The 26,073-nt window shown below is 35.5% G+C and overlaps 5 protein-coding genes across 8 annotated transcripts; 3 read left to right on the top strand and 2 right to left on the bottom strand.

Annotated features, from left to right (window-relative positions):
• Positions 1-1,695: 1,695 nt before the first annotated feature.
• LOC145601768 (small ribosomal subunit protein eS12-like) lies at positions 1,696-3,624 on the top strand. Its single transcript, XM_081657836.1, has 4 exons — positions 1,696-1,830; positions 2,427-2,721; positions 3,206-3,271; positions 3,369-3,624. The coding sequence occupies exons 1-4, from the start codon at positions 1,823-1,825 to the stop codon at positions 3,426-3,428; spliced, it is 429 nt and encodes a 142-aa protein (XP_081513962.1). The 5' UTR covers positions 1,696-1,822; the 3' UTR covers positions 3,429-3,624.
• Positions 3,625-5,802: 2,178 nt separating this feature from the next.
• On the top strand, positions 5,803-8,309 carry LOC145602424 (uncharacterized). The gene is made up of 2 exons (XM_081658615.1): positions 5,803-6,143; positions 7,880-8,309. Exons 1-2 carry the CDS (start codon positions 5,837-5,839, stop codon positions 8,077-8,079), a joined length of 507 nt encoding a protein of 168 aa, XP_081514741.1. The 5' UTR covers positions 5,803-5,836; the 3' UTR covers positions 8,080-8,309.
• A 1,045-nt stretch (positions 8,310-9,354) lies between these two features.
• LOC145601871 (folate synthesis bifunctional protein, mitochondrial-like) lies at positions 9,355-12,352 on the bottom strand. Of its 2 annotated transcripts, XM_081657955.1 has the most exons (3): positions 12,188-12,352; positions 11,426-11,565; positions 9,355-10,964 (listed from the first exon to the last, which is right to left on the bottom strand). In XM_081657955.1, exons 2-3 carry the CDS (start codon positions 11,493-11,495, stop codon positions 9,502-9,504), a joined length of 1,533 nt encoding a protein of 510 aa, XP_081514081.1. In that variant the 5' UTR covers positions 11,496-11,565; positions 12,188-12,352; the 3' UTR covers positions 9,355-9,501. The 2 variants fall into 2 exon arrangements, with proteins under 2 accessions (XP_081514081.1, XP_081514082.1); XM_081657956.1 differs by lacking the exon at positions 12,188-12,352 and having other exon boundaries at positions 9,355-10,980; positions 11,426-11,561.
• Positions 12,353-13,970: 1,618 nt separating this feature from the next.
• Positions 13,971-19,700, top strand: LOC145601516 (fructokinase-like 2, chloroplastic). Its single transcript, XM_081657548.1, has 6 exons — positions 13,971-14,168; positions 15,441-15,757; positions 15,859-16,502; positions 17,716-18,187; positions 19,057-19,375; positions 19,471-19,700. Exons 1-5 carry the CDS (start codon positions 14,128-14,130, stop codon positions 19,293-19,295), a joined length of 1,713 nt encoding a protein of 570 aa, XP_081513674.1. The 5' UTR covers positions 13,971-14,127; the 3' UTR covers positions 19,296-19,375; positions 19,471-19,700.
• A 1,051-nt stretch (positions 19,701-20,751) lies between these two features.
• Positions 20,752-25,769, bottom strand: LOC145601404 (putative 6-phosphogluconolactonase 2). Of its 3 annotated transcripts, XM_081657417.1 has the most exons (5): positions 25,332-25,401; positions 24,640-24,703; positions 24,342-24,549; positions 24,115-24,250; positions 20,752-21,707 (listed from the first exon to the last, which is right to left on the bottom strand). In XM_081657417.1, exons 3-5 carry the CDS (start codon positions 24,512-24,514, stop codon positions 21,213-21,215), a joined length of 804 nt encoding a protein of 267 aa, XP_081513543.1. In that variant the 5' UTR covers positions 24,515-24,549; positions 24,640-24,703; positions 25,332-25,401; the 3' UTR covers positions 20,752-21,212. The 3 variants fall into 3 exon arrangements, with proteins under 3 accessions (XP_081513543.1, XP_081513544.1, XP_081513542.1); XM_081657418.1 differs by lacking the exons at positions 24,640-24,703; positions 25,332-25,401 and adding an exon at positions 25,561-25,769; XM_081657416.1 differs by lacking the exon at positions 24,640-24,703 and having other exon boundaries at positions 25,332-25,410.
• Positions 25,770-26,073: the final 304 nt, after the last annotated feature.

Below are 26,073 nucleotides of genomic sequence, written 5' to 3'. Positions count from 1 at the left end.
AATCCTATGACAAGTTCTACATACCTAGGGGCTTTTGATTGTGGTTAATAATCAAAGGGGAATGACTTTTACATCCTATGACAAGTTCTATAAACTTCATTCTCTTTGTTGCTCTTTGTTTGTCATTTTTTTTTTTTTTTTGTCATTTTTAATTTTGAGTTCACCCAAAATTAGTCTACATTGATTCCCCACCCCTTAATCTTTTCCATTCCATTCCATTCCATTCCCTTAGCCACCACTACACAACCATACCCACCATCCTTCTACCGTACCCCATCGCCAGCAACCTCGCTAGAACTCGCAGCCCCTCTCCCACTTCTCGTCGGATCTCGTCGCACCTCCCCTAGACCCCACTGCTCTCCTCGAAAATATCAAATGCATATTGAAAATAGATTTGTTTTTTTTTGAGGGGAAATAACATTGATATGTAAAGGTGTCTTACTTAACGTACATGTATTTGCTTCAAAAAAAAAAAACTTAACGTACATGTAAAGTATTAGCTGGTATTAGCTAGCATCCTGACATGTTACCTTAAAAACGTGATTTGTTGACCTTTTAATAAAAACTATCTTTTCGGAATTGACATTTTAATAACCAGCCACACCTCATACATTATATGTTCTAAATTATTAGCTGACACGCTTAAATCTGCCGCTAATATCAATATGTAAAAGTTATATATATACTCTCTCTATTTTTTATTTCTTGAAGCAATTTTTATTTGACGCTTAGCCCCAATTATCAATTTGCGGCTATTATCAATATTTTAAGTTCTATTAAGACAAATCTTATACTACATATACTTCCTATGTTTCGTAATAATCTCAACACATTGTTTATATGTTTGGATTAGTCTATATGTATATTGTCATTAGATCAAGCTTTTATACTTCTTAGTATTATACTCCGTATAATTACAAATATTAATACTCAAAATTGTACATAGGCATGTTTACCGGTTAAAGTGTTGCGATTATTATGAAACAGAGGTTTTATTATCTTAAATATTATCATAAAAACCAGTAAAAATGGAATATATAAAATTATAAATAATGCACAAGTCCAACTTTTTCTTGGGAGAAATATAGTTGAAGTATATAAGTTTTTAAGTTTTTTTTCATTAAAATGGCTAATTAGGCTTAGGGTATGAAATATTGAAATGTATACCAAGTCCAACAGTGTTTCATACTGATGGACCTAAATCGGATCCGACCCAATAAAAAGGTGTTGAATGAAAAATGGGGGATTAGGGTTTTAGGTGCTTCAAAAATTAAAACATCAGAATAACCTGCTTTCTCCATTATCGCCTCCGACGAACCAATCTGCATTCTACAACTTTAAGGTTTTTCACTCTCTCTCACTCTCTTCGATTTCATACTTGTATTCGTCATGTTTTTGTAATTTATTTATTCATACATTTTTGTTTTCACTATGTCAAATTTGTATCAGATTAATTTCATCATTTTTCTACAATATACTATAGCTGTGATCATACCTGTATTGAAATCGACAATTTATAATTATGGTTATTAACTGTATGCTTGCTGTGATTAATTTCACAAAATTGGCTTAGATTTTTTTTAATTTTTTTTTATTTATTTTTTCATTTAAAGATTAATAATATTATCAATATGATTTCATGTTTATGTTGTAACTTTGCATTCAATGTGATTTGAAGTGATTTTAGTTTGCAATAACATATGTAGTTTACTCTGCTCATAAATTCGATCATCGCTATAATTTGTGTTTGTTATGTTATGTCTGACTCGGGTTGCTCGCATTATTTGCAGGATAAGAGAAGGTTTGCATCAATTTACCTACAATGTCTGGGTATGTTCTTAGCTATCAATTTAATCACAGTGACCGGAATCGTGCCATTTGAGTCACGAGCAAGTGCGCAACCACACCCAAACCCACCACATTACCATTCAACACAACTGCATAAACATTAATTTTAATCACACCCAAATCCTCCTTTTGGTCCTCACCTTATAACTTTCCTAAAATTTGTACAACACCTAAGTTGTGATTATTACGAAATGAAGAGAGTGTTTAGAAAGTTTATAGAATATAGACCTTAAGTCTTTAATCATACTAAATTAGAATAAAATTGTAAGAGAATAGTTGAACTACAAATTGTTGTTAATCTTTGTAAGTATGGACATATGATAAAATCGTGCATTATACGAGACTTAGGGCCTGTTTTCTTAGCTACAGTGTCTGGGTATGTTCTTAGCTATCCATTGTATATGTTTTATTATGCATCAATTTACACGATCACTTTTGGTTCACGTTGCCGACCCCACTTATGCGATTAAGGTTTTGATTGATTGATTGAAATTTGCTTCTTAGAGAAGTTATAAGTACTTGAATGTGTTGTGTTTGGTTGCCGAAGTTTTTATATGGTTATGTTGGCTTCGTTTCAGCGAGGAGGTTGCTGTTGCTGTTCCTGCTACTGAGACCCCTTCTCCATTGGGGGAGACCATGGACCTGATGACTGCTCTGCAGCTCGTCCTCAAGAAGGCTCTTGCACATGGTGGCCTTTCCCGGGGACTTCACGAGGGTGCCAAAGTCATTGAAAAGCATGCTGCTCAGCTGTGCCTTTTGGCCGAGGACTGTGACCAACCCGACTATGTCAAATTGGTCAAAGCTCTCTGTGCTGAGCACAACGTTAACTTGCTTACTGTTCCAAGCGCCAAGACCTTAGGCGAGTGGGCTGGTGTAAGTTTCTTTTCTCTTGATTTTCTTCATGTTAATTTTCATTTCTTGACAGTAATGGGATTTATTGATTGCAAATCACATATGCTTTACAAATGTTTAACTTACGTACTTCAGTTGGTTTTTGTTATTTGATTTAATTTGGATATCTTCCGAGCATAAATTTCTTCTTTTATATGCACAATGAGTGTCCAAGAATGAGCTTCTCAACTTTGCACAAGTTGCTGAAGAAGTCACTCATGTGATCGCTGTGTTGATACTTAAGACTATAACAATCTAGGGATAGCTTGTTTATATTTGTTACCAAGCTGATAGTCCACAAACAAGTCTTGAAGTTTCGGAGCACAAATAGCCAGATTATAAAGTCGTTTAACTAAACTTAAATTGAGGATCATAAGCCGAGGGCATTTGGAATTAAGAAATATGCACAATGTTGACCTTTCAATGAAGCTCAGTTATGCTAATTTTATTTCCGATGCTTCTGCAGCTTTGCAAGATTGATTCAGAGGGGAAAGCAAGGAAAGTTGTTGGCTGTTCATGCGTAGTAGTTAAGGTAGATCCCTTGTATTATCTTTGCTAATTGCTTTAAGAGCTACATCTTTTTGGTGGGTTGGTGGGCTAAACCTTTTTTTTTTTTGCTTGCTGTTCAGGACTTTGGTGAGGAGTCAGAAGGGCTCAATGTCGTCCAGCAGCACATCAAGTCTCACTAAATTGCTCACATATGGGAATCATCAGTTAGAGAACTTGTTTAAGAATTTAGGAGTTGTGATTTTCTTCCAGAGAAAAATTTTGATTGTTTTTCTGGTTGCTTAATACAATGGAAACTTGGAACAAGTGACATAGTTTTTGCATTGTTTTATCTCAGAAGCAGTTGCAATGGTTTTTATATTTGGTTGATTCTGTTTATCTTATCTGTTCAATTCTTAGAGTTTCTGTTTTTTTTACCAGGTTTGTGAAATATGCCTCATGTTTGGTGTTTTCTTCTTATCTTGTGTCTTCTGCTGTGGATCTATACTCTCTTTCTATTTATTGGAAAAACAAGATATTGCAGAGTAAAACGGTTAAGATTATTACAATAGAACTCCCCTAACCATCGTGATTTTCGCTGAAGTTCCGTCGGTTTTTTTTTCTTGTATATAAGAATTGTAGAGGGTCAATAATTCAAAAATTGGTTTTTTTTTTTTTTTTTTTTTTTGTATATGGAATTATAGAGGGCTCTATTGGGCCGGAACCCCTCATGAGTCAACTCGGCTTGGCTGCCTCGCTGGTCCTTAATCCGTAAATATGAACAAAATACCCCCAATCTGTCGCCGTGTACACCAAAGCTATACTTCTCCGATCATTGCCAATCAAGGGCGGAGCTAGCTAGGGTCCTGACCAGTGCCCTACCAGCCAAAATAGATAAAAAAAAATAACAAAGTTCAAATCAATGTTTTTAATTAACTACAGAGTAAAATATAAAGTTCAAAACTTCATCTTAGCTTATCAACATCCTAGATTCCTAGTGGTTGGAGCATCTCCAATGGCAAGCTACAATGCTTTGTAGCTTGTTTTTTCACATCAATTTCTAAGCTACAACACTTTTAAGCAACAAATTGTTCCAATGGTAAGCCACAACATAATTTTTTTTTTTTTAAAAAAAAGATAGATAATTATACACATATTACAATATGAGTGGAGTTTATTTTTCTCTTCTTCGATCAAGCATGTAGCTTGGTTGGGCTACAGTTGCTTGCATGTTGCTTAATTTTTTGTTCTCCAATAGTAAGTATGTAGTTAAAAACTTTATTTACATTGCAAGAAAATCCTTATAATTAAACCATTGGAGATACTCTTAGAACACTAACCTTTCTATTAAAGGTCACCAATCACGGACTCACGGTTTCAATTCTCTTCCGATTATTTTTTTTTCATAATTGATCTCTTACATGGGTCATTTCTTACAGCTTTAAATGGGTCGAGGAACATTTGATGGATTTTGGAACATTCTATAATTGAGGTTGACAAATAAATACGATGGTTGTGAATTGTATCTATATTTTTTTTATTGAAAATTTAAGGAGACAGATTTTAGGGACTTGATAAGAGGATTTCTCAATAGACGGTGCCCTAACATTGTTAAAATCCTGGCTCCGCTACTGTACACGATGTTTGACAACAGTGACCGGAATCGTGCCATTTGAGTCACGAGCAAGTGCGCAACCACACCCAAACCCACCACATTACCATTCAACACAACTGCATAAACATTAATTTTAATCACACCCAAATCCTCCTTTTGGTCCTCACCTTATAACTTTCCTAAAATTTGTACAACACCTAAGTTGTGATTATTACGAAATGAAGAGAGTGTTTAGAAAGTTTATAGAATATAGACCTTAAGTCTTTAATCATACTAAATTAGAATAAAATTGTAAGAGAATAGTTGAACTACAAATTGTTGTTAATCTTTGTAAGTATGGACATATGATAAAATCGTGCATTATACGAGACTTAGGGCCTGTTTTCTTTAGATTATTTTCAGTTCAGTTCCAATAAGTTCAGTCAGTTCAATTCAGTTCTTAATTTCCTTCTCTCATAAAATATTCAGTTCAGTTCCGCTCCAATAAATTCAGTTCAGTTCAATCAATCAAAACATGCCCTTAAACTAGTTAACAAGATACGAAGTATAAGGCCCTGTTCTTTTCACCTTAAAAAAATAATATTAAGTAAAAATAATTTCAGTTCGGTAAAAATAAGTTCAGTTCAGTAAAATTAATTTCAGTTCAGTAAAAATAATTTCAGTTCAGTTCAGTTCAGTAAAATTCATTTTTCTTAAAGAAGAATTATAATAGAAAATCAGTAAAAATAATTTCAGTTCAGTAAAAATAATTTAATTTCAGTAAAAATAATTTCAATTCAGTAAAAATAAGTTCAGTTCAGTAAAAATAATTTCGGTTCAGCAAAATTAAGGTGAATCAAACAGGGCCTAATTCAAAAACAAAACTCGACTCAAACCGAACCCAACCGAACCGAACCCAACACCCATTTTGGCCATTTAACAAAACCAATTCCATTTTGCAATTATATAGCCCCGGTCCCCGAAGAACAGGAAAGTAGCAAAGAAAAGGAAGAGACAATGATGAATCAACCAGGAATGCAGAAGAACACACTTTACGTAGGAGGATTAGCAGAAGAAGTTAACGAATCCATTCTTCATGCCGCATTCATCCCTTTTGGAGAAATCAAAGATGTCAAAACCCCACTTGATCAAGCTACCCAGAAACACAGATCCTTTGGTTTCGTCACTTTCTTGGAGAGAGAAGATGCTTCTGCTGCCATGGATAACATGGATGGTGCTGAGCTTTATGGTCGTGTTCTTACTGTTAATTACGCTCTTCCTGAGAAGATTAAGGGTGGTGAACAAGGATGGGCTGCTCAACCTAGTATGTTCCCTCTTTTCTTCCTCTTATTATTTTGTTCTGAAACCCTAATTTTAATCTTGATTTTTCTTTGTTTTTTTGTGGGTTTTGTTGTTAATTGTTGAATTTATGTTGCTGTGATTTGTGGGTGTGTTTTTGTTTTTACAATTTTGGGGGTTTGGTTGTTGTGATTAATGTTGGTTTGTTGGGGAAGAGGGGTGATTGTAATTTGGATGAATATTGTTGTTAGAGGACCAACTCAACCAAAAGCTTAAGCTGATGGTTGAGGCCCAGGAATATGTTTTATACTCTATCACGCCCCCTCACACGAGAGCCCGTTTGGGCTAGAAGTGTGGATGCAGCATGGGCCTCCCTCATACCTAGCGCTTAATATTCCACTTGAAAGTGGGGGGTGGATGAGATTCGAACCCGTGACCTTTGTGTCACGCTGGCTCTGATACCATGTTAAAGGACCAACTCAACCAAAAGCTTAAGCTTATGGTTGAGGCCCAGGAATATGTTTTATACTCTATCAATTGTTTCTGAGTTAGGCATTGATTTTGGTGGTTTTTTATTGCTTAGTCTTGCGATTTTTTGAGTTGGGGTTGAGTTCAAATTTGTGCCAAAATTATTATGAAATAGAGAAAAGTTTGTCCTGAAATTTGTAGAGAGAAGGTGGAGAAGGTGGAGAAGGTGAGGGCTATAAATGCTGTCAACACTGCAAATTCATCTGCCATGATCAATCTGCAATCTTGTTCTAGGATGTGTTTTTTCTGGTTGTCAGACAAAGTTTTATATTTTGAGCATATGAGGTTTATGCAAATAAATGATTGTGTTTGTTTTTTTAGGTTGAAACTTGCAAACAGTTAATTCTTTGGTATCTTTGTAATTGACTGGCTCTATATGGTTTGCCCAACATGTAGAACCTGTGTTGCACTGGAATGAAAACAGGAAAGCTTGGGAACACTTTTTTTCAGACAGTGAGGAATTGTAGAATTACATAAGAGTGAACAAAATCAATTATTTTGCTTATGCCTAGAAGAGCGGAATTCTTTGGTCTGTTATTGGCGGCAATATATAGCTAAGGAAGTTATTGTAGATAGTATAGGTCTATTTGAAGGCATTAGCTGATTTGAGACTTCAAAAAACTCAGTGTTTACTTAAGTTGTTTTACAACAGCTCATTCTGTGAATGTTTAATGTCAAAATTTCATCTATTATAAAATTGAGAACTAGAGCCTTCAAGTTATTTGTCAACAATTGAATACCAGATATCTAGATGAGACTGGAGAAATAAGGATTACTAGCCTGTAGGAACTGGAACTTTGATGAATTGTAGTATCTGATTTTGCTTTCCCATAGTTAGGAATTTGGTAAGGCATATGTATTGACTTGATTGTGTCCAGTATGCTATCATGAAGGCATCTTACTGAAGCCATTTGATGCATGCGGGTATTGTGTAAGCCTCTGATGTTCTGAGTGCAGGGATTAGGGAGACGGGGTGGGGGAGGATTGGAGGGGGTGTTTTTGATGCTTTCCAATGCTATAGTCTCTTCCTCTTGTAGTGTGATTACTTCTTTTATGCAGACATACTGGTCACGTACCTAGACTTTTGTATCAGCTGAAAAACTTTTGAAGTGCTTGTTATTTGCATTATCTTATTGCTCTACTCCCTGATGTTATGAGAATCACATAGGCAATCAGCAGCATGACTTCTTATTCTGTCGTCTTATAATTAACTTGTGTAAATTTTGTCTGCAGTTTGGGCGGACGCTGATACATGGTTTGAGAGACAGCAGATGGAAGAAGAAATGCAACGTCTCCAGGCTGAGCACAAAGCTTCAATAGAAGCAGCTGAGGAGATGCACAGAAAGAAATTGGCTGAGGATCGAGAAGGGGAAAAAGAGGATGACCCCATGGCTAAGGCTGAAGCAGAGGTCTTACAACAAAATCAGAGTTGATAGTTCACGACCTTTTTTTACTTGGAAAGAAAAATAGAGGGAGAGGTGTTTTGACATCATGAGACACACTATTGTGATTTTGCTTCTAGAGTTCACCTAGATAGATGTATAAACAACGGCTTTAGTGATGAATGAAACTGTTTTGCAAAGTGATTTTTCTTCTAGAGATTGCCTGGATAGATGTATAAACAACGGCTTTAGTGATGAATCAAACTGTTTTGCAGCTATAACTATCTAATGTGTACTGCACCTGTTATCTTTCTCTAGTCCACTGCATCATACTAGGGAGGGAAGCATTTGAATTTTCTCAGAGAGATTGTGCCTAGCGTCTTTAGGGGTTGGGAGTGTTTCACTACTCCAGTTAGCTAGAATGAAAAATCTCTTGTGCATTAGGTCAATGTTGATGAATTGATTAATGTTAAGAAGAATCTAATGTGACAGTTGGAGCTAAACATGTAATAAAAAGACTGCTATAAATGAAAAAAAGGCTTTTGCTGAGGCCATATTTTTAGTTTATGATGGAGATAAATTGATAAGGTCTCATTTCATGAATAATACCCGAGCTTTCTACAGTAAGTACTATGTAAAATAAAGCAGTACAAACCACACCAATCGAACGGCATGAGGCGTCAAGCTGTCAAACCTGCAGTATATAACTAACCATTGTAACCACCAGCACTAACTAAGGTGATCTTGTGTCATGGGCTCATGGCTCAGATTTGCGGTGCCAAAGATCATGGTTTGTCAAGTATAGCATCACAAACTATATAACATCTATCGTAAAGTAGATAAATTGACAGCATCAAGGATTCAAGGCTGTATGCCTGTATCACTGAAGCATTATGAACTCTAGCAGCATTGCAGTGATAGAAGCAATAGTGATGGATCTTTATATAGCTGCAGGGTGATTGGAGATTTGATCTAAATACTCTTCTTGAAGGTCCTATATATAACCACGATCCAACTCTTCTTTCCCATCTCTCATCTTGTTTTCTCGAGCCTAGGCTAAAATTTCTGAATTCTGTATATTTTGGGTAAATCTATTGTAAGAAAATAGTATTACCCTCTAGAAGGCTTGCTTAATAATTAATTATGCATCTGTAACCCTAGAGCTCAACTTTGAAGCAACAAATTGCTTACAATTATCGCCATACTTTAAGCTGTTGGCATTTTGCATAGGATCTCCTATTTCATACATGCAAAGATATATAAGATCTCAAGGATACAACAATCTTCAAATCTGCAAATCATAATGAGCAATAGTTGTATAATGTATGATTTACTAAGGCCAAACAAAAGTCAATTTATCTAGATTTGTTGCTGCTGCCAATGGGTATACAATTTGTTACAGCCTACTTTTTTATAGGCACAGAGATTTAAGAGAAACATGAAAACAAACCCTTTTTAAGTACCTACAAAATGTCAACTATCCCCCTTTTTAAGCATGGCATCACATAACTTGACAGCATCAAGGTTATCCCTAACATTATGTACTCTAACAATGTTTGCACCGCCCAAAACTCCAGCAGAGACAGAAGCGACAGTAGCTGGATCTCTATCAGTTGCTACAGGGCGATTGCAAATCTCACCCAAAAACTTCTTTCTTGAAGGACCAATTAGTAAAGGGCTATGAGACAAGGCCAGACTCTTCTTTGCCAACACTTGTCGTAATCTTTTCAAACCTGTGAGAAGTTCCAGATTTTGATTTGTATTTTTGGAAAATCCAATGCCTGGGTCAATTATTATCCTCCAAGCAGGAATCCCTGTTGCTTCAGCATCTATAATCCTAGAACTTAACTCTAAAGCCACCTGCTCGCAAACATCAATGTATGTCAAGTTCTCAGTATTTTGCATCGAAGTAGGATCTCCTCGCATATGCATTGCAATATAAGGCACTTTAAGGTCTGCAACCACGCTGAACATCTCAGGATCCAGTCTTCCACTAGAGACATCATTCACAATGTGTGCCCCCTTCTTGACAGCTTCCAAGGCAACTTTTGAATTAAAAGTGTCCACAGATAAAATTCTTCCTTCTTCCTCAATTATCTCCTTAACAGCTTCTAAGACAGGGACTACTCTTTCTAGCTCTTCCTCAGCAGAAATCCTAGTTGCCATTGGCCTTGTGGATTGAGCCCCAATGTCAATTATATCAGCACCTTCCGAGATCATCTGATTAACTTGAGAAACTGCATTTTTCACAGATAGAAACTTCCCTCCATCGCTAAAGCTATCAGGAGTCAAATTCAAGATTCCCATTACAGAGGTCTTCTGAGACCAATCCCACATGCGATTTCCAACTGGCAAAACTCTTTTCATTCCATCCTTCCCAATGAGGGGTTCTCCGCCAAGTTTTTCCCATGCTTCAAATAGACCACCAGAAAAATTTGATAATGAATGCCAAGAAGCAATTGTGTCATTTTCAACATCTGACCCAATTAAATCCATTAATGGAGCCATCACAAATGGTCTCTCCCATATCCTTTCATGGGGAACTATGAGATTCTCAGTGCTTACCCTAAACTTCCCGTAAAATAGCACATCCAAATCAATCGGCCTAGGACCATATCTTATTCCATTAGTTCGACCCATATCCTTCTCAATTTTCTTCAGCATCCCTAATAGTTCTTGAGGCCCGAGTTTTGTAAAGCCTCTCACAGCAGAGTTAAGAAACTTGGGTTGATCAGTCACATAGGCAGGATCTGTCTCATATAAACAACCATGTCTTGTGATGTTTATGCCTAATTTCTTCATTAGGTGCAGAGCTTGGTTGAAATTTTCTATTCTGTCTCCTATATTGCTCCCGAGTGCAATTACGACTTCATGTTCCTTAGAACAAACTTCAATAGAGGCTTCTGCTGATGAGTGAAGGAAAGCAAGAGATGAAGCTGCAAAAGCACATAGCTGCACAAATATTAAGGGGAAAACAAAAAAAAGGAAAATATATGATCTTTTTATCAGTGATCCTATCTAAGAGCCCTAGTGATATCCAGATCGCCAATCCAGATATTAGCTTTCTTGTTTGGTGAAAATGTAAACAAGCATTTAATTGCATCTGCAAAAATGTAGAATTATGTTACTCAGACTCTTCATTAAACCTTAAGGATCTGTGTCGGATCTGAACCTTGACACTCGGACATGGGTATGACACTTGGACACTTCATTTTTAGTTCAAAACACTTGGACACAAACCCATGTAGGACATGGGTACCCGAGTCCTAGTAACATAGATGTAGATACATTATATCTAAGACTTCTCCAACTAATGAGCAAGGAATAATTTGGAGTCTTACTGTTTATCTGCAGTTTTAAGGATAGAAGAATTCATACAAGGACAATTTCGCTTTACCTCTATCATACTTGGAGATACCCTTCCAGATTAATTGGGTTGATTTCAGCTGCTTAAGCACATTCAACATAACTAAAATGCCTCTGTTAAATATGCCAAGTAGAAAATCTTAATCTTTAACCATCCAGTTCTTCAGTCCACTGCAATTCAAAGTTAAAATCATCAAAAGGGCTTGTCACAATTAGAGCAAAATGTCATTTAATGTACAGAAATTGAGCATCATATTAGATAATAAAGAGCATATACACAAAAAACAACCATTTAATTGATAGATTGAAAGAGAATTGTCAAATTAAGATGCATCCAACTTGGCAGAACATATAATCTCTTCTCCATCATCATTAAATTACTTACAAAAATACTTTTAATTACATTCTGTTGATGCCAAGCTCCTCAATAACAACATGCATTGCCTTCACAATTACCATTATACTAATTACATAAGTAATGATGAAACATTAAATGAAGTAATGAACCTTCATTTTGTTGTACATCATAAGTAATCATGTAAACAATGTAAGTAGCATGAAAACTGCAATTTCAATCAACAATTATAATCAAATTTACACCCCAACAAAAAGTTTTTTTTTTTTTTAAAAAAAAAAAAAACCTTCAAAGCATTCAATTAGAATTCGATTAAAAATTATCCTCTACAAACACCCACATCTCAAAATAACTATAATAACATTCAACAAATAAATTTTCTACTAAAAAAAATTGATTTTGCAAATTTGGCTAACCAAAGAAAATGAAAGAGAAAACCTTTTAATCGGGCAAGAGAGCGGTGAGGTGCGTGGCTAGTCGGGTTGATGGGTGGTTTGGATTGGTAGAAATGGAGGTTTGGGTAATGGAGTTGAGTTGGTCAGTGAAGTATGAGAAAAAATGGGGAACGCCAATATAAGAGGGAAATCTGGAATGTGGAATGCTCAAACGGCTCTATGCCATAAGCTATTGGACTTGACAACTCTAATCCAATGAGTAAGGCCCGTTAGGAACGTGTTCTCGTAAGACCGTGTCCTAATCTGTTTAGAAGAAGTAAAAAAAAATTTGCTATCTATATCTTGGTGTGTCGGAGTTGAACACCTTAGATATGCAACATAATCTGCTGCTTGATTTCCTTCACGAGTCCAACTAGGCGCATAGCTGCTATTTATGTGGAATGCATATAGGAGGGCTAACTGGTAAATTCGCATATTGTTTTTTTTATTTTTTATCGCTTCCGTGGTACTTTCAATGTACCATTATACTTATAGTGGTATTTTTAATATAGTATTATATATGTAATTTATACTATTGGAATATTGGTTTTTTAGTTGTATTATTTATAGCCATCATAGGTATAGTGGTACTAGAAAGAAAAAAATGCATCACTCTTTTGTCTTATAGCTGCTATTTATATTCAATGTTAATAGCAGCTATGCGTCAATACTTAACCGTTGGAGTTTCCATGGCCACTATAGCTGTCAGATTATATTTATATGGCCAATTAATTGGCCTTACTATATAATCGAGTATACTCTTGCTAAATACTTTACTTCCTTTGTTTTGTTTTACTACGTACTTGTAACATGTGCGACACTTGTCTCTATTCATGAACTATTGTTTATCCGTATTTAGTGATTGATAGGTAAAGTAAAGTATAATCAAGTGGAGCTTTTTAGATTCGTCTCAATGTATTAATTTTAGCTATACATTGACAAGTGAAAAAGTCTTAACTCTTGCAAGTAGAGTAAAACACACAAATTTGAAATACTCCATGTGCCCCATTCCCTATATCATAATTGTTTATAGGCCCACAATTTGGCTCACGAAATTACTTTATGCCCCACTGTTTTTCTCTCTCATTAATTTCACTCAACTAAAACTTAATAAAGTATAATATGGTGGTTATGAAGCAAACAATTACAGTAGCCACAAAAGGAGTACGTGAGTATTTCACAATAATGTGAAAAATATATACTAACTTTGTTTCAAATTATTTGCAACGATTTGGATTAAAGCGTGAGAAATGTTGTATGAGTTTAGACTCACGGTGAGACATACATAAGTTATTGAACTACCTCTTCCGTTTCAAAATGATCTTCTTACTTGGAATATACATGTCTGTCAAAGCATTAATTTGACCGTATATATGTTTAATTGCATATTAGTAAAATGTATAACAATTAAACATTGATAAACCACTCATTGAGACTGATCAAATAAAACCTAACATGACTAGTTTTTTTGGTGCTTAGAGGGCCACAACTCACAAGGGCGGGGTGAGAATCGATCCCTGGATTTCCTGGAATCGAAAGAGAAGCTCTAACCACTTGAGCTATCCCTCACTCTAACCTAACATGACTACGTGATTATATTATGTTTTAGTGTATATAGTAAGAGTAATTTGAAGAAGATTATCTCATCTGATGAATAGTGCTAAGATTCTAATTGGAAAGATCATTATAAAAAAGAGGGAGTATCAAATCAGATTTAGCTTAGTTAATCTCAATTTAAGAGGTGTTGTACCTCATCCTCTCCCGCTAATTGTTGATTAACCAGTCTCTCATTCGCTCTGTTTTTGTAGCTATCATCTTCTTCATTTTCTTGCTAAACCCTTCAACCACTAAACCCATTTCTCTCTTTCTCTCTCCTCTAAACTCCAGATATGCTGTCCACCATTTGAGCTCCTTTTGAGGTTGCTACTTCAGACTTTTACTCTAATGGCGTCTCTCTCTTTTACCCAATTCCTTTCCTTGCCCAGGTTTCTTCATTTCCCTTCTTTTTATAAACAATATTATATGTTCTATTCAATTGTTTTTACTATCTAATTTTTGACTCAATTGAATTGTTTTCTTGTATGTATATGTAATTTATTTGATTATTTGCTATTTGGGATTTGCTGAAATACTTGAGGGTTTTGTGGGGTTGTCTGATTTCAGAGGAGAATTTTGCTGTTTATATGTGTTGCTTGACTAGTGATTATTGCCTAATATGCTAGTTTTTCGGGACTCGAATGTAAGAAATCGTTCTCAATTTTGGATAATTGTAGTTGAACAAGGAATGCCATGTTATTACCCAAATGTAGCCTATGAAGTTCTAGCCTAGGGTTATATGTTGAAGGGGGTGGTGTTATATGTTTCCGTGCTCCCAAATGAATAATCTTACCCATAATAAATCCAAGCTCAACCATGTTTGTTTGTGGAATTAGAGCATATTCATATGGAGTACCATTCACATGGTGCTCCCATAAAAATATGATTGTGGATTGGTGGAGGCGTATGCACAATACTCACTGTCATCCGTAGAGCATCAAGCCTAAGACCAAAGAACATGAAGATTAACTCTACTGAACGTTGACCCCAATGAACATAAGAGCTACTTCCTCCGTTTTCTTTTACTTGCAACACAGCCTTATGGCACGTGTTTTGAGGTCGGGTTTATGTAATGTAAACGGACAAATTTTTCATAATAATTTTTACAAATGATACTTAACCCTTTTCTTATTTTCGTGTAAAAATTATATTGATAAAATCGCTCGTTTACCCTCACTAATCATCTCCTAAAACTGCGTGCTTAAAAGGTGTGTTGCAAGTAAAAGAAAACGGAGGAAGTATTATTAAGATGATGCTATTTTACATTTCTTCATATCAATTAAGTAGAGGGAATCAAGACACTTGGTGAGCATGAATGAGTAGGGAAACGTTAGCAGTTCCTGCTACATTTCTAAAATAATTACCGTGAATATCCAAGCAGCATGTTTGCTATTGAAACCCCCAAACAAGCTGCTGTATTTCTTTGCTTCACATACATGCTAGATTTACTAGCAGGTTATAATATACCTAATCAGCATTACGCCATTACATAATTAATAATTAACATTGTGCAAGTCCATATGGTTCAACATACAGTTATTCATGGTAAGTCTGATCAGTAGTCCATGCTCTTATTCCAAACTGTCAATGCTGCATTTCCTCTCAATTTTGGCCAATATCAATGTGATGAATGCCTTATTTAGTTGGTGAAATAATTTCAGGTGGAACTATAAAGCACCATTCTTAGCTACTGTAGAATTCATGCTAGTTACAGACCATAGATTACAGAATAGATGGGTTTTGTCAGCAACATCTAAAAAAGCAATATCAGCATCTTTAGCTCAAGACGAGGCATCTAAAGAACCAGAGGGAACAAAAAAGACTAAGAGCACACGAGGTAGAAAGAAGAAAAATATTGAACTGCAGGATGATGATTCTAAGCTGTCAGTCAGTGGTTCTATTTCAGAACTGGAGGTCTCTGATCTTAAAGCATCGGTTAGCAATTCTGAGAAACCCAAGAGAAAAACTACAAAGAAAGGTATACGACTGTGTTATCTAGCTTATAACATGATATGTTTCAACTTTATATGATATGAATGCGAAGTTATGGTACTTGAGGCTGAAATGAAATTTTTTCAGCTGTGTCTGCAACTTCCAGTAAGGAGAAAGTGAAGACAGAAAAAAAGACGAGGGGGAGGAAGAGCAAGGAAGAGATCAGTAAGGTAGATGACCAAGAAAGTGAGACGGAATTCAGTGATTTAGAGGGGGTCATCTACGTTGCAGATCAAGAAAAGGAGCATGATGACATAGATTTGGAATTGGAAAAGGGCGATGGTGAGGATGTAAGCTTCACTTATGGTTGGCCTCCTCTTGTTTGTTGCTTTGGAGCCGCACAGCATGCATTTGTGCCATCAGGAAGGCCTGCCAATCGGCATATAGATTATGAAATTCATGATGCACTTAAAGATGCATTGTGGGCGCCTGAAAAGTTTGTTAGGGCTCCTGGTAGCTCAGCAGGTGGTGTTGCAATTGCTCTAGCATCCTTGGGTGGTCGAGTTGCTTTCATGGGTAAACTTGGGAATGATGACTATGGGCAGACCATGCTGTATTTCTTAAATGTCAAAAAGGTTCAAACACGGTCAGTTTGTGTTGATGATAAAAGACCGACAGCTGTGTCACAAATGAAGATTGCTAAGAGGGGTGCTTTACGAACGACCACTGTCAAACCTTGTGCAGAGGATTCTTTGGCAATATCAGAGATCAATATTGATGTGTTGAAGGAGGTAATGCCAGTTTTTTTGGTTATTATTTACTTTAATTTGTACTATTTTCTCTAAGTTCATACATTGAAATCCTTGTTTTAAAGATCTTTTTGAAATATACGTAGAATTTGTGTTCCACTTCAATTTTCCTTACAGAGCTGCAAAGTATAAGGATTTAGGTTGAGAAAGATTGTGGCTGGAATATCATACCTCTACTTTTTTTTTTTTTTTTTTTTTCCTTCTGGAAGCAGCTTATATATTGTTTTTCATACTGAAGGTATGAGCTGTGTCTTATAAGGAAATGTTATAATGAAAAATCAGAAAGGGGGAAAGTATTAAGCAGAAGAAATATCTCAACCATATACTATGAACTTGTGAAATTAACAAGAGCTTAAAACATTGTAGATCAACTTATCAAATTCAGAATTCTTTTTAATTTAAAATTAAGGTGTCATCTGCTGATTAGTTGGTGTAAGAGATACTTGATGGAGCATATTATTGGGATTCAAGGATAGAGATCATAAAGTTTCTTTCTACTTCACCTCTCTCCCACCATACCCATTGGGGTACCTATTCTTTCCTCCTACTGATAGAACTGCAAGTCTGCAACAAGGCCCAATAAGTGATAAAGGAATATAAGGAATCATAACCTGAGCAAGCTATTACTCAAAATCAAACTTGGGCCTAAAAGACTGCGGATTTGCTCCATTCCAGGTTGCTTGCTTAATTACTGGGCGTCTTGTGCCATCCTCTTTATCCTCAAAACCGAAGGGAGACCCTGATAATGTTCAAACTTTCTTAAGCTTTGTTTTTTACCACTATGCATTCGTTAACTAAGCTATCTAAAATATTTACTTATTTAGTAGAAGGTCAAAATCATGGTAGACTGGTAGTAGTAGGTGTATCACTAGTGTATCTTGTAGCTAATTATCTCGACACAGTAATATTAATGTTAATGATCTATGGTAGTGGTGCATATATGACTCATTATCTTCCATACTTCTGCACCAAGCACCTGGCCATTTTCACACCTAGTTTATGCAGCCTGGGGTTGTATGGTCTAGGTTATTTGTCTTTATTATTATTGTTGTTTATTTTTTTTTTTTCAAATGTAATGTGCAGGTGTGTACATGAACCTATGCAGTGTGTTCTTGCTTCTTGTTAGAGTATGCTATGCTGAGTGCTATAAAGGCCGTACTGTTGGGATTAAATTCTTTTAAAATTTTTGATGCAGGCAAAGATGTTTTACTTCACTACTACTTCCTTGCTTGATGCTAATATGAGGAAAGCGACTGTACGAGCACTTAAGCTATCAAAGAAATTAGGTGGTGTCATCTTTTATGATCTAAACCTCCCTTTGCCACTTTGGCACTCCAAGGAAGAAACCAAATCTTTCATTCAGCAAGTATGGAGCCTTGCAGATGTCATTGAAGTCACAAAGCAAGAACTTGAGTTTCTTTGTGGAATCAAGCCTTCTGAAGAGTTTGACACCAAAAATAATAAGAAAATTAAATTTGAGCATTATGAACCTGATGTTATAGCCCCTCTATGGCATGAGAATCTCAAAGTTCTGTTTGTCACAAATGGGACTTCTAAGATTCACTATTACACCAAAGAGCATAATGGTGCTGTTCTTGGAGTGGAAGATGCTCCAATGTCTCCTTTCACTCAGGATATGTCAGCATCTGGAGATGGCATAGTGGCAGGTATATCCACTGAAACTTGAATCTTCAGCAGATGAATGCATCTTTTCTCCTTTAACACGTTAAATGCATTATGTATATAAATAAAGCTGCATTTCGGCCATATTTTTAGCAGTAGTTCTATTTAACTTTTGTTGCTGGCTTGCATTAGTCATGTAGCTTGTGGGTGAGACTTTAATTCATTTTTGCAGCCCATAAACATCAGGCACAGCAGTGTGCCTCTGCAGCCCTAAAGGTCATGTCAATCTAGACCAATTTTTCAAGCAATTATAAAAAGCCATCCATGTATTTATCCTCAAGTAATTCTTTTATGTGATCTTGTGAGTTTCCCATTTTTAAGACATGCCTTTGTGCAATAATTCATTCCCCGGGATGTTGTGGGATGAAATATGTGTTTGCATATATGAGTATTGACTAGGCAAAATCTTAGTCGAACATAGTCCCCATTTCTACATATTTTATACAAGACATGGGTAGGAAACTTGATGCTAACTTACTAAGTACCCTGGCAGAATGGGAGAAAGATGCATCTCTCAGGTTCATACCACTGGGGTTTGATGCTAATCATGCCAAATCCGTAGCAATTTGTTTGAAAGTTTTTAGATGTGTTACTGCACCCTTGTACAACACTAGTTTCATTGGCCTTCCTGGGCCTTCTGGCTATCTTTTTGCAGTACTGTCCTTGGGTCTCGCTCCAAATAAAATATGGATAATCCTTCTTATCTTTAGGTTTTGGCATTAGTAGGCATTAATTGTTGTATTTTCTGATTTTCTGGACAAATGCTTTATATTTTACCTGCTGTCCTTGTTTCTGCTGTCTCATATGATATTAGTTATCCCTTATTGATAGTGTTTTTACAATGTCTTTTCAGCTCTCTTGAGGATGTTGACAGTGCAACCACATCTTATAACAGACAAAGATTACTTGGAGCGTGCAATCAAATATGCTGTTAATTGTGGAGTAGTTGAACAGTGGATTATAACTCGGCAACAAGGCTTTCCTGCTAAGGAAGGCATGGAAGAAGATGAAGAGGATTCCATTCCCGATCTTAATGGCATCAGGTCTATAACCGAGAGAGAGTTCCGTACAGTAATGCCTATTCCCAGTTGATCAAATTCAGCCTCTACCATGGGAATTTATTTTGTTAGCTTAAACATGATCGAATCTACATTCTTCACATTCTCTTTAAGGTGAGATTATATCCCCCACCCCAGTTATCCCCCCAAGTTATTGCCTATTTAGCCATCACTTCTAAGTTCTAACGCGAAACTTCATTTAAATGTAGGTTTTTTCGTAGAAAATTTCGTCCCATAACTCGCGGTTACAAGGTTAAGCACCATGCAAAGTTGGGATGAACAGAGATGCTCCTCAGAAATCATGATGCCCTTGCATTTTCATACTAGCATAGGTAGATGGATAATATATTTGAGTCACCTTATCTTGTATTGGGATTTTCTGAATATTAATTTCCCATAAAAAAGGAGTAACAAAGCAAAGAAATGGTCCCCCAACAAATTGTCCAATCATCATTCTTATCCTATGTCACCTGAATTATCGGATCATCAAATCATACATAGTATAACCCTAATGTTCAGAGTTATCTTGTCCTAACAACTTACTTTTGAGTCATATAATTTTAATCTTATGTTAAAATTTATAATGTCATTAAAAATTAAAAAAAAAAAAAAAAAAAAAAGTGTCAGCTTTTACTGGAGGACCAGGTGGGTTTCTCTTTAATGTGGATTGTGGACCTCTGAAAATGAAGATCAGTGATGGCGTAATATGCTGTTTAACAAAATTATTAATCTCTAATTACTTATTATTGCTTTGGTTAGTGGGTTTACTGCTTTGGAGACAATGCATTATTGGATCTGCTGCAATAATTAATGAGGATTAATCTTATCTTTCATATTTATTTCTAGGTAATGCGACCCAACTCAATCATTTTTCTTGGTAGACATCACATGAGGGAACAATACTATATTTGATTAAGGTGCTACTCCGTAATTATTATGTAAGGTTCTTGGGGAGTCAAAAAGGATAATGATATAAAAAAGGGTTAGAAATCGAGTTTTCTTGTCATGCGAGTATATGTGATCATAATATCATATACATACTCAAATGTAGAAACAAGGAATGCGTTATGAATTTGTGTAAATGTAATCCCTTGTTTGTGTTGATTGTTCTCGAAAACCTGTGCTAGAGAGATGAGTATAAGAATTTTACTCAACTTTCCAAGTTCTGAATTTGAAAAAAGTGCAAAATATATATATATATTCATGGTCATGTTACATCAATTCTGTCAAAGTAAAATAAAGATTCCGAGTAATATAGGTCTCAACTACACCTAATACGTATTACTTGATAGATTTAACTTTCACATCTAGAATTAATGATAGTTGCAAAATTAATGTGATACACATCCTCTTTAACTTTTACACGTTAAAGGAATCTGAGATGCCTTTGGTCAAGTGTTCTTAATCATAATGCATAAACTTCAATGGTAGGTTGGAATCTTCATCTTTAAAACAATCATTACTGGCTAAATACAATCAACAAGGATATATTTGATTCCTTTTATCTTTTTTTTTTCTTTTTTTTTTAATCATTTTCTTAGGACTAACAAAGTCACAAAGATTTTAGCATAATTTTCGCATTGGTGTGACAGCAGAAGAAATCTGTAGGCTAAGGTTACCAGTTCATGTATGATAACACTATAACAGCTGACAGTAAGAAACTGAATTTCTTGACAAAACTAAATTTGCTCCACTTTGCTGCAAAATATACACCAATGTTGAGGAAAGAGATGATGATGGCTGCGATAAGTCGATAATAAAGCAATTCTACACTGTAAACCATCCAAAAGCGGCCTATTCACAAAACAACCAATCCTACCACTTGAGAAGCACAAAAAGAATTAAGAAACCAATCTGCAAGCCTCCAGTTATTATGCTCTTCTCAGCCAAAAAACAACTATCCAAAATGAGGGGTCAAAAGCATAGGTTAATCACACGAATGAGTTGATCACTACTTGGAAACTGCAACTCCGTCAAGTTTCAAGGCAGCTTGTTGGTCCAAAAACCATACCAACTTCCCTGTTGTTGGCTCCACCATCCTTGCTGGCAATACGGAGTTGGGTCCCACATCAGCCGCATTGATTGCCTGGCGTACAGCCTCTGCTTTCTGACCACCAGTCACCACCACAGCGACATTGGATGCTGAGTTGATGACAGGCAATGTAAAAGTGATCCTCTCAGGTGGAGGCTTGGGAGAGTCAGTGATGAAGGTAACCCATTCATCTTTCACACCCAACACAGAGTGATCAGGGAAGAGAGAAGCCACATGTCCATCAGGTCCCATTCCAAGAAGAATAAGATCAAACTTGGGGCAATCATTGATATCAGAAACGCTAATCAACCGAGTTTTTACTAGCTGCCGGATACCGAATTCATACTCACTAGCAGCATCCTCTGCAGATAGGGAATCATTGATGGAGTGTACATGGCTAGGAATAACAGGCACCTGAATTTTACAAGGAAGAACAAATCATTATTAAAAGAAGAAAATTTCACTTATTTCCGTATCTACTATAAGTCTATAACCAACTTAGATCATTTTTAGGTCATGATTTTCAACAAAATATATGTCCCATCATGTTAAAATCTTTATAATCTTCATTTTCACAACCAAATGTATTGAGAGTATGAGAGTATGATACTACTTAAAGCAATATCATCAACTACGATTAGATTTAGATGTCACAAACACATATGTAACAAGCATTCAACTAGGATGATTCACTGTCAACAATTGCTCAGAAATATTAGCAAAGCCCTTGAAGGATTGGTGTGGCAGCATATGGGAAACTGAATGCGATGGACAAACATAAAAAGTACGAAGTACATACATTCAGAAGGTCTCTCAGCTCCAAATTCTAGAGTAGCTCATAAGAATGAGGATAAGATCTGAAAACATGGAAGGGTCTACAACTTTTAACACTAACCTAAAGCTTAAACTTCAGTCCCTTCATGTCAATCTCCCATCAAGAGAGAGTAGTATGGACTGTGGTGTTTTGACAACAGTTCGAAGACTTGACATATGATTAACAACAATCATATATCTAACAATTTTTCAATTAATGTCACCATCTTCACTAAACCTAACCACTGTTCAAATTTCTCACCTAACATGTAGACCCATGATAGGAATCAAGTATACAAGTGGCTTACATGTTGATGATGCAAGCATAGTACATTGTATAAATGATCAAGGTGAATTCGAATTCCTCTAAATAGGAAGGATTCAATAATCCTAAAGTCATCATAGGAGCATCTAGCCAACCACCAGACAGTGAATAAATTATCCAAATGAAAACAATAAACAAACCACTAAGGAATCTCATTTTTAGTGATCTAATTACTAGTAATATAATAGGCCATCATTTCTTCTAAAGATGGATCAGGAGGCTTACAAGCAAAGTAATAAAGAGTAAAAGACCCTTGAAAAGGCACATTCAGAAAAAAAAAAAATACAAGTAATTTAAAGGAGAGCGGGAAGGAAAAGTCACCTGTATATGAAATGTCCATTGAATTAGCAGAAAATATAACAGAATATACCTCATGATAACCAAATTCAGCCACATACAAGAGTAATGCAATAGTATATACTTTTGTCAAAAAATTGTAGCAAATAAATTCATACTTGGCCTTTCCCTTAACCTTTCAGCCATGAAAGTGAACTGTACCCGGAGGGGTGTCATTGGGTCAAGCAATTAGTATTGTCTCGTCTCAGAAATTGAAAGTCATAAAACAGCATCTACACATTAACTTGATAGGGGATACAAAACAAAATCTGTATTGGCTAACAAGTAAAAATGTTGTTGATAACCTAAATGACAAGCTAACAAAGTACATAAGAATACAAGATAGTAAAGGAACCACAGATTAAGATAGGAAGTAAAGATGAGCATGCAGCAAGAACTTCTACTCAAAAACATTAACCAACAATAAACGAACATTACATGCTCACGAAAGAAAACATGTCTGACGGGATCTTCCACTCAGTTGAAGTATAAAAACAGAAAATGGAAAATAAGTTTGACCTAAGAAGATTCACATGCTCAATACATAATGCATACAAAAGAAAAACCCCCGATCAACTGTATTTTTTAAAAAAGCCATTCATTCAAGAGTCACAAGCTCGTCTCTTTTCCTCATTCAGTAACTAATTACGCTTTTTTGTAAATTCCTGGAAGTATTGTTTGCAAGCTATTTGGATGTGTTGAGCTACATTAGGACAACGGAAAAACTAATCCATATTTGGCTAAAGCTAAATCAACATAAGCACTGCCCACAATCGCACAAACATAAAATAGGAAGAAATCACATAGAACAAAATGCTCGTATAAAACAAACTTGTCACTAATTTGACAGATAAAACCTACAGATCAGGGAACTTACAGTAACATTTTCCTAACTATATGTTAAAAAATGCTTTTAAATGAATAAAGGTGCCGAATCTGACATTTTTGTCAAGAATCATATAACCTTTCAGCATCAAGGAACTATAGATGTGAATAATGAACTGCAAATGACATCATAAGAAACCAATCTCTTCCTTTCTTGCCCCACCTTTCTTTTCTGATTTTAATCACATGCTAGCTGCTCCCTTCTTACCGCAAATATACTTAATCAAGCTATATTAGGAGCATTCAATAACTTGCACAATTACTACACAGTACACACAAACATAGAAATCATACAGGCAGGCTTCGAAATTCAAAATGAAGCTCCAAGGTCATAAAACAAGTACAATAACAATAAAAGAAGACACCAAGGAAATACAGGAATCTGCTTCAAAGCAGGGCAAACACGTTCAGTTCAGAAAGTATAGAAGCTATAGGCGAATATAAAGAGGCCGGAAAACGGACCTTGGTCAAGAGACCGTCCTTTGCAAGCTTGTAATTGCTGTCAGCATGGCTCTTTGCTACCACACGCTCATCAGTCCAAAAAATATACCACTTAACCCAATCAATAGTTTTGTTATAAGGCGCTTCAGCAAGTTTTCTGTTTTGACACAATGATACAAGTCAAGACACAAATCATTAACCAAAAGGCATGAATAATGTAAAAGATGAGCAATGAATAGATTGAATACCCCAATAAGCCAATGAGAGAACCACCAGATAAAGCAATGGTAAAAACGCCCCGCTCTTTTACTGATGCATCTGATAATTCAGATATATATTCTACCAAGTCAGTGCTTAGATCATCTAAACTCTCATGAATCCTTAACTCTCCTCTACTCGTCTGAACTCGAGGAAACGCCATGCTTTCCTTTACACAACAAATTTGATGAATAAGTTCTGTTTCAACAAGAAGATAGACTCTTCAGTTGTAATCAGCACACATAAAAATTCAAGCAATAAACCCAATATACAACAATGTAACTATACCTGAAAAACAATAATCTCACAAACATAAGTCCTACATTCAAAACTATATCATCAAACCTCTTCCCTACAGAATACGCAACCGCGAGATGAAAGTCCAAGTTAATATACGATATTAATCAATCTCGCACACATGAATAGTAAAATCCGCAAGTGAAGCATGAGATAAAAGACAAAAATCACCATGATTCTCCCTTGTTATAACATTTACACAGTAGAAAAACAATAATAAGTCAACATTTCAGAATTCTACAAAACCAGAACACACCAAACATTCATAAGTAACAAAACTGCCCAACATTTCATACAACATACATGCAACAAAAAAACAATGAATTGAAGTCAAAGAATCATCATCTCAACCATCCAAAAAAATATAAAATTAAAATAATGAACAATAATACACTTTAATCAAAGATCAAAATAAGAGGACCCAATTGCAAATAAAGCAAAAATATACAGTTATCCAAGTAATTTCCAATGTACACATGGCAAAAACCCAGATCATTCAACAACCCATTAACCCATTAATCATCATAACCAACCACAAAAGTCCAAGAACCCCAAGACTTCTGGGTTCGACCCATGAGACCGTCTCGTACAAGAATTTTTCAAAAGCGAAACCGAGAACTAAAAAATAAAATACAATTACTAGGAAAAAACATTTTCTAGAGAGAGAAAGAAGAAGTTCTTACAATCAAAAAACCCAGAAGTTGAAGAGAGAGAAACAAGAAGGGTGGCAATGGAAGCCGAAATAGACAAAGGTAGAAGATGGGTATCATAAGAAAATGATCAATTTATAATGGGTGAGTTCCAAAATTTCAATTTTAAAAAAAAAAATTAAATTTTTTTACTGATTTAATTATTTTTTAATAATAATAAAAAATGGGTTCAAAATATTTTAACCATTGAGAGAGAAATTACCCTTTACACGTGCATTAATCGATCCACAAGAAAGTAGAAACGTCTTGTTTAAATTGAATTGTTAACTCTAAAATGTCGACATCTCCATTTTTATCTGTTTCTGAAATTCTTGGATAAACTCAAACAGATGAAAAAACTGTAAAAAAAAAAAAAAAAAAATAGGAAAAATGAAATGGAGGTTAGTCGTACTAAGTGGATAATTGCTAATTTATTGATATTAAAAATCATAGCACAAGTCAAGTACACTCTTTATCTTTATCCTGAATCTCCTGCTATTCCTTTTCTGATTCATCGGATTGTTTATTTTATTTTTATTATGGGATCGCAAATTCTTAAATGAGACGGGTGTACGATAAAATGTTTAATGTTGTAAGAAATAGGAGATATGGATCTTGTTTAAAGACCAAACCGTTTTGGATCTTGTCTGGCCTATTTCATATTATCTCAAAATTTAACATAATATTAAAGCCTAGTTGCGAGTCTCTTATAAATTAAGATTTTAATCGCTACTGG

Source organism: Chenopodium album, chromosome 21 (assembly GCF_948465745.1).
Source record: "Chenopodium album chromosome 21, dcCheAlbu1.1, whole genome shotgun sequence".
In the NCBI taxonomy this organism is placed as follows: Eukaryota; Viridiplantae; Streptophyta; class Magnoliopsida; order Caryophyllales; family Amaranthaceae; genus Chenopodium; species Chenopodium album.
This window is presented reverse-complemented; position numbering and strand designations above follow the sequence as displayed.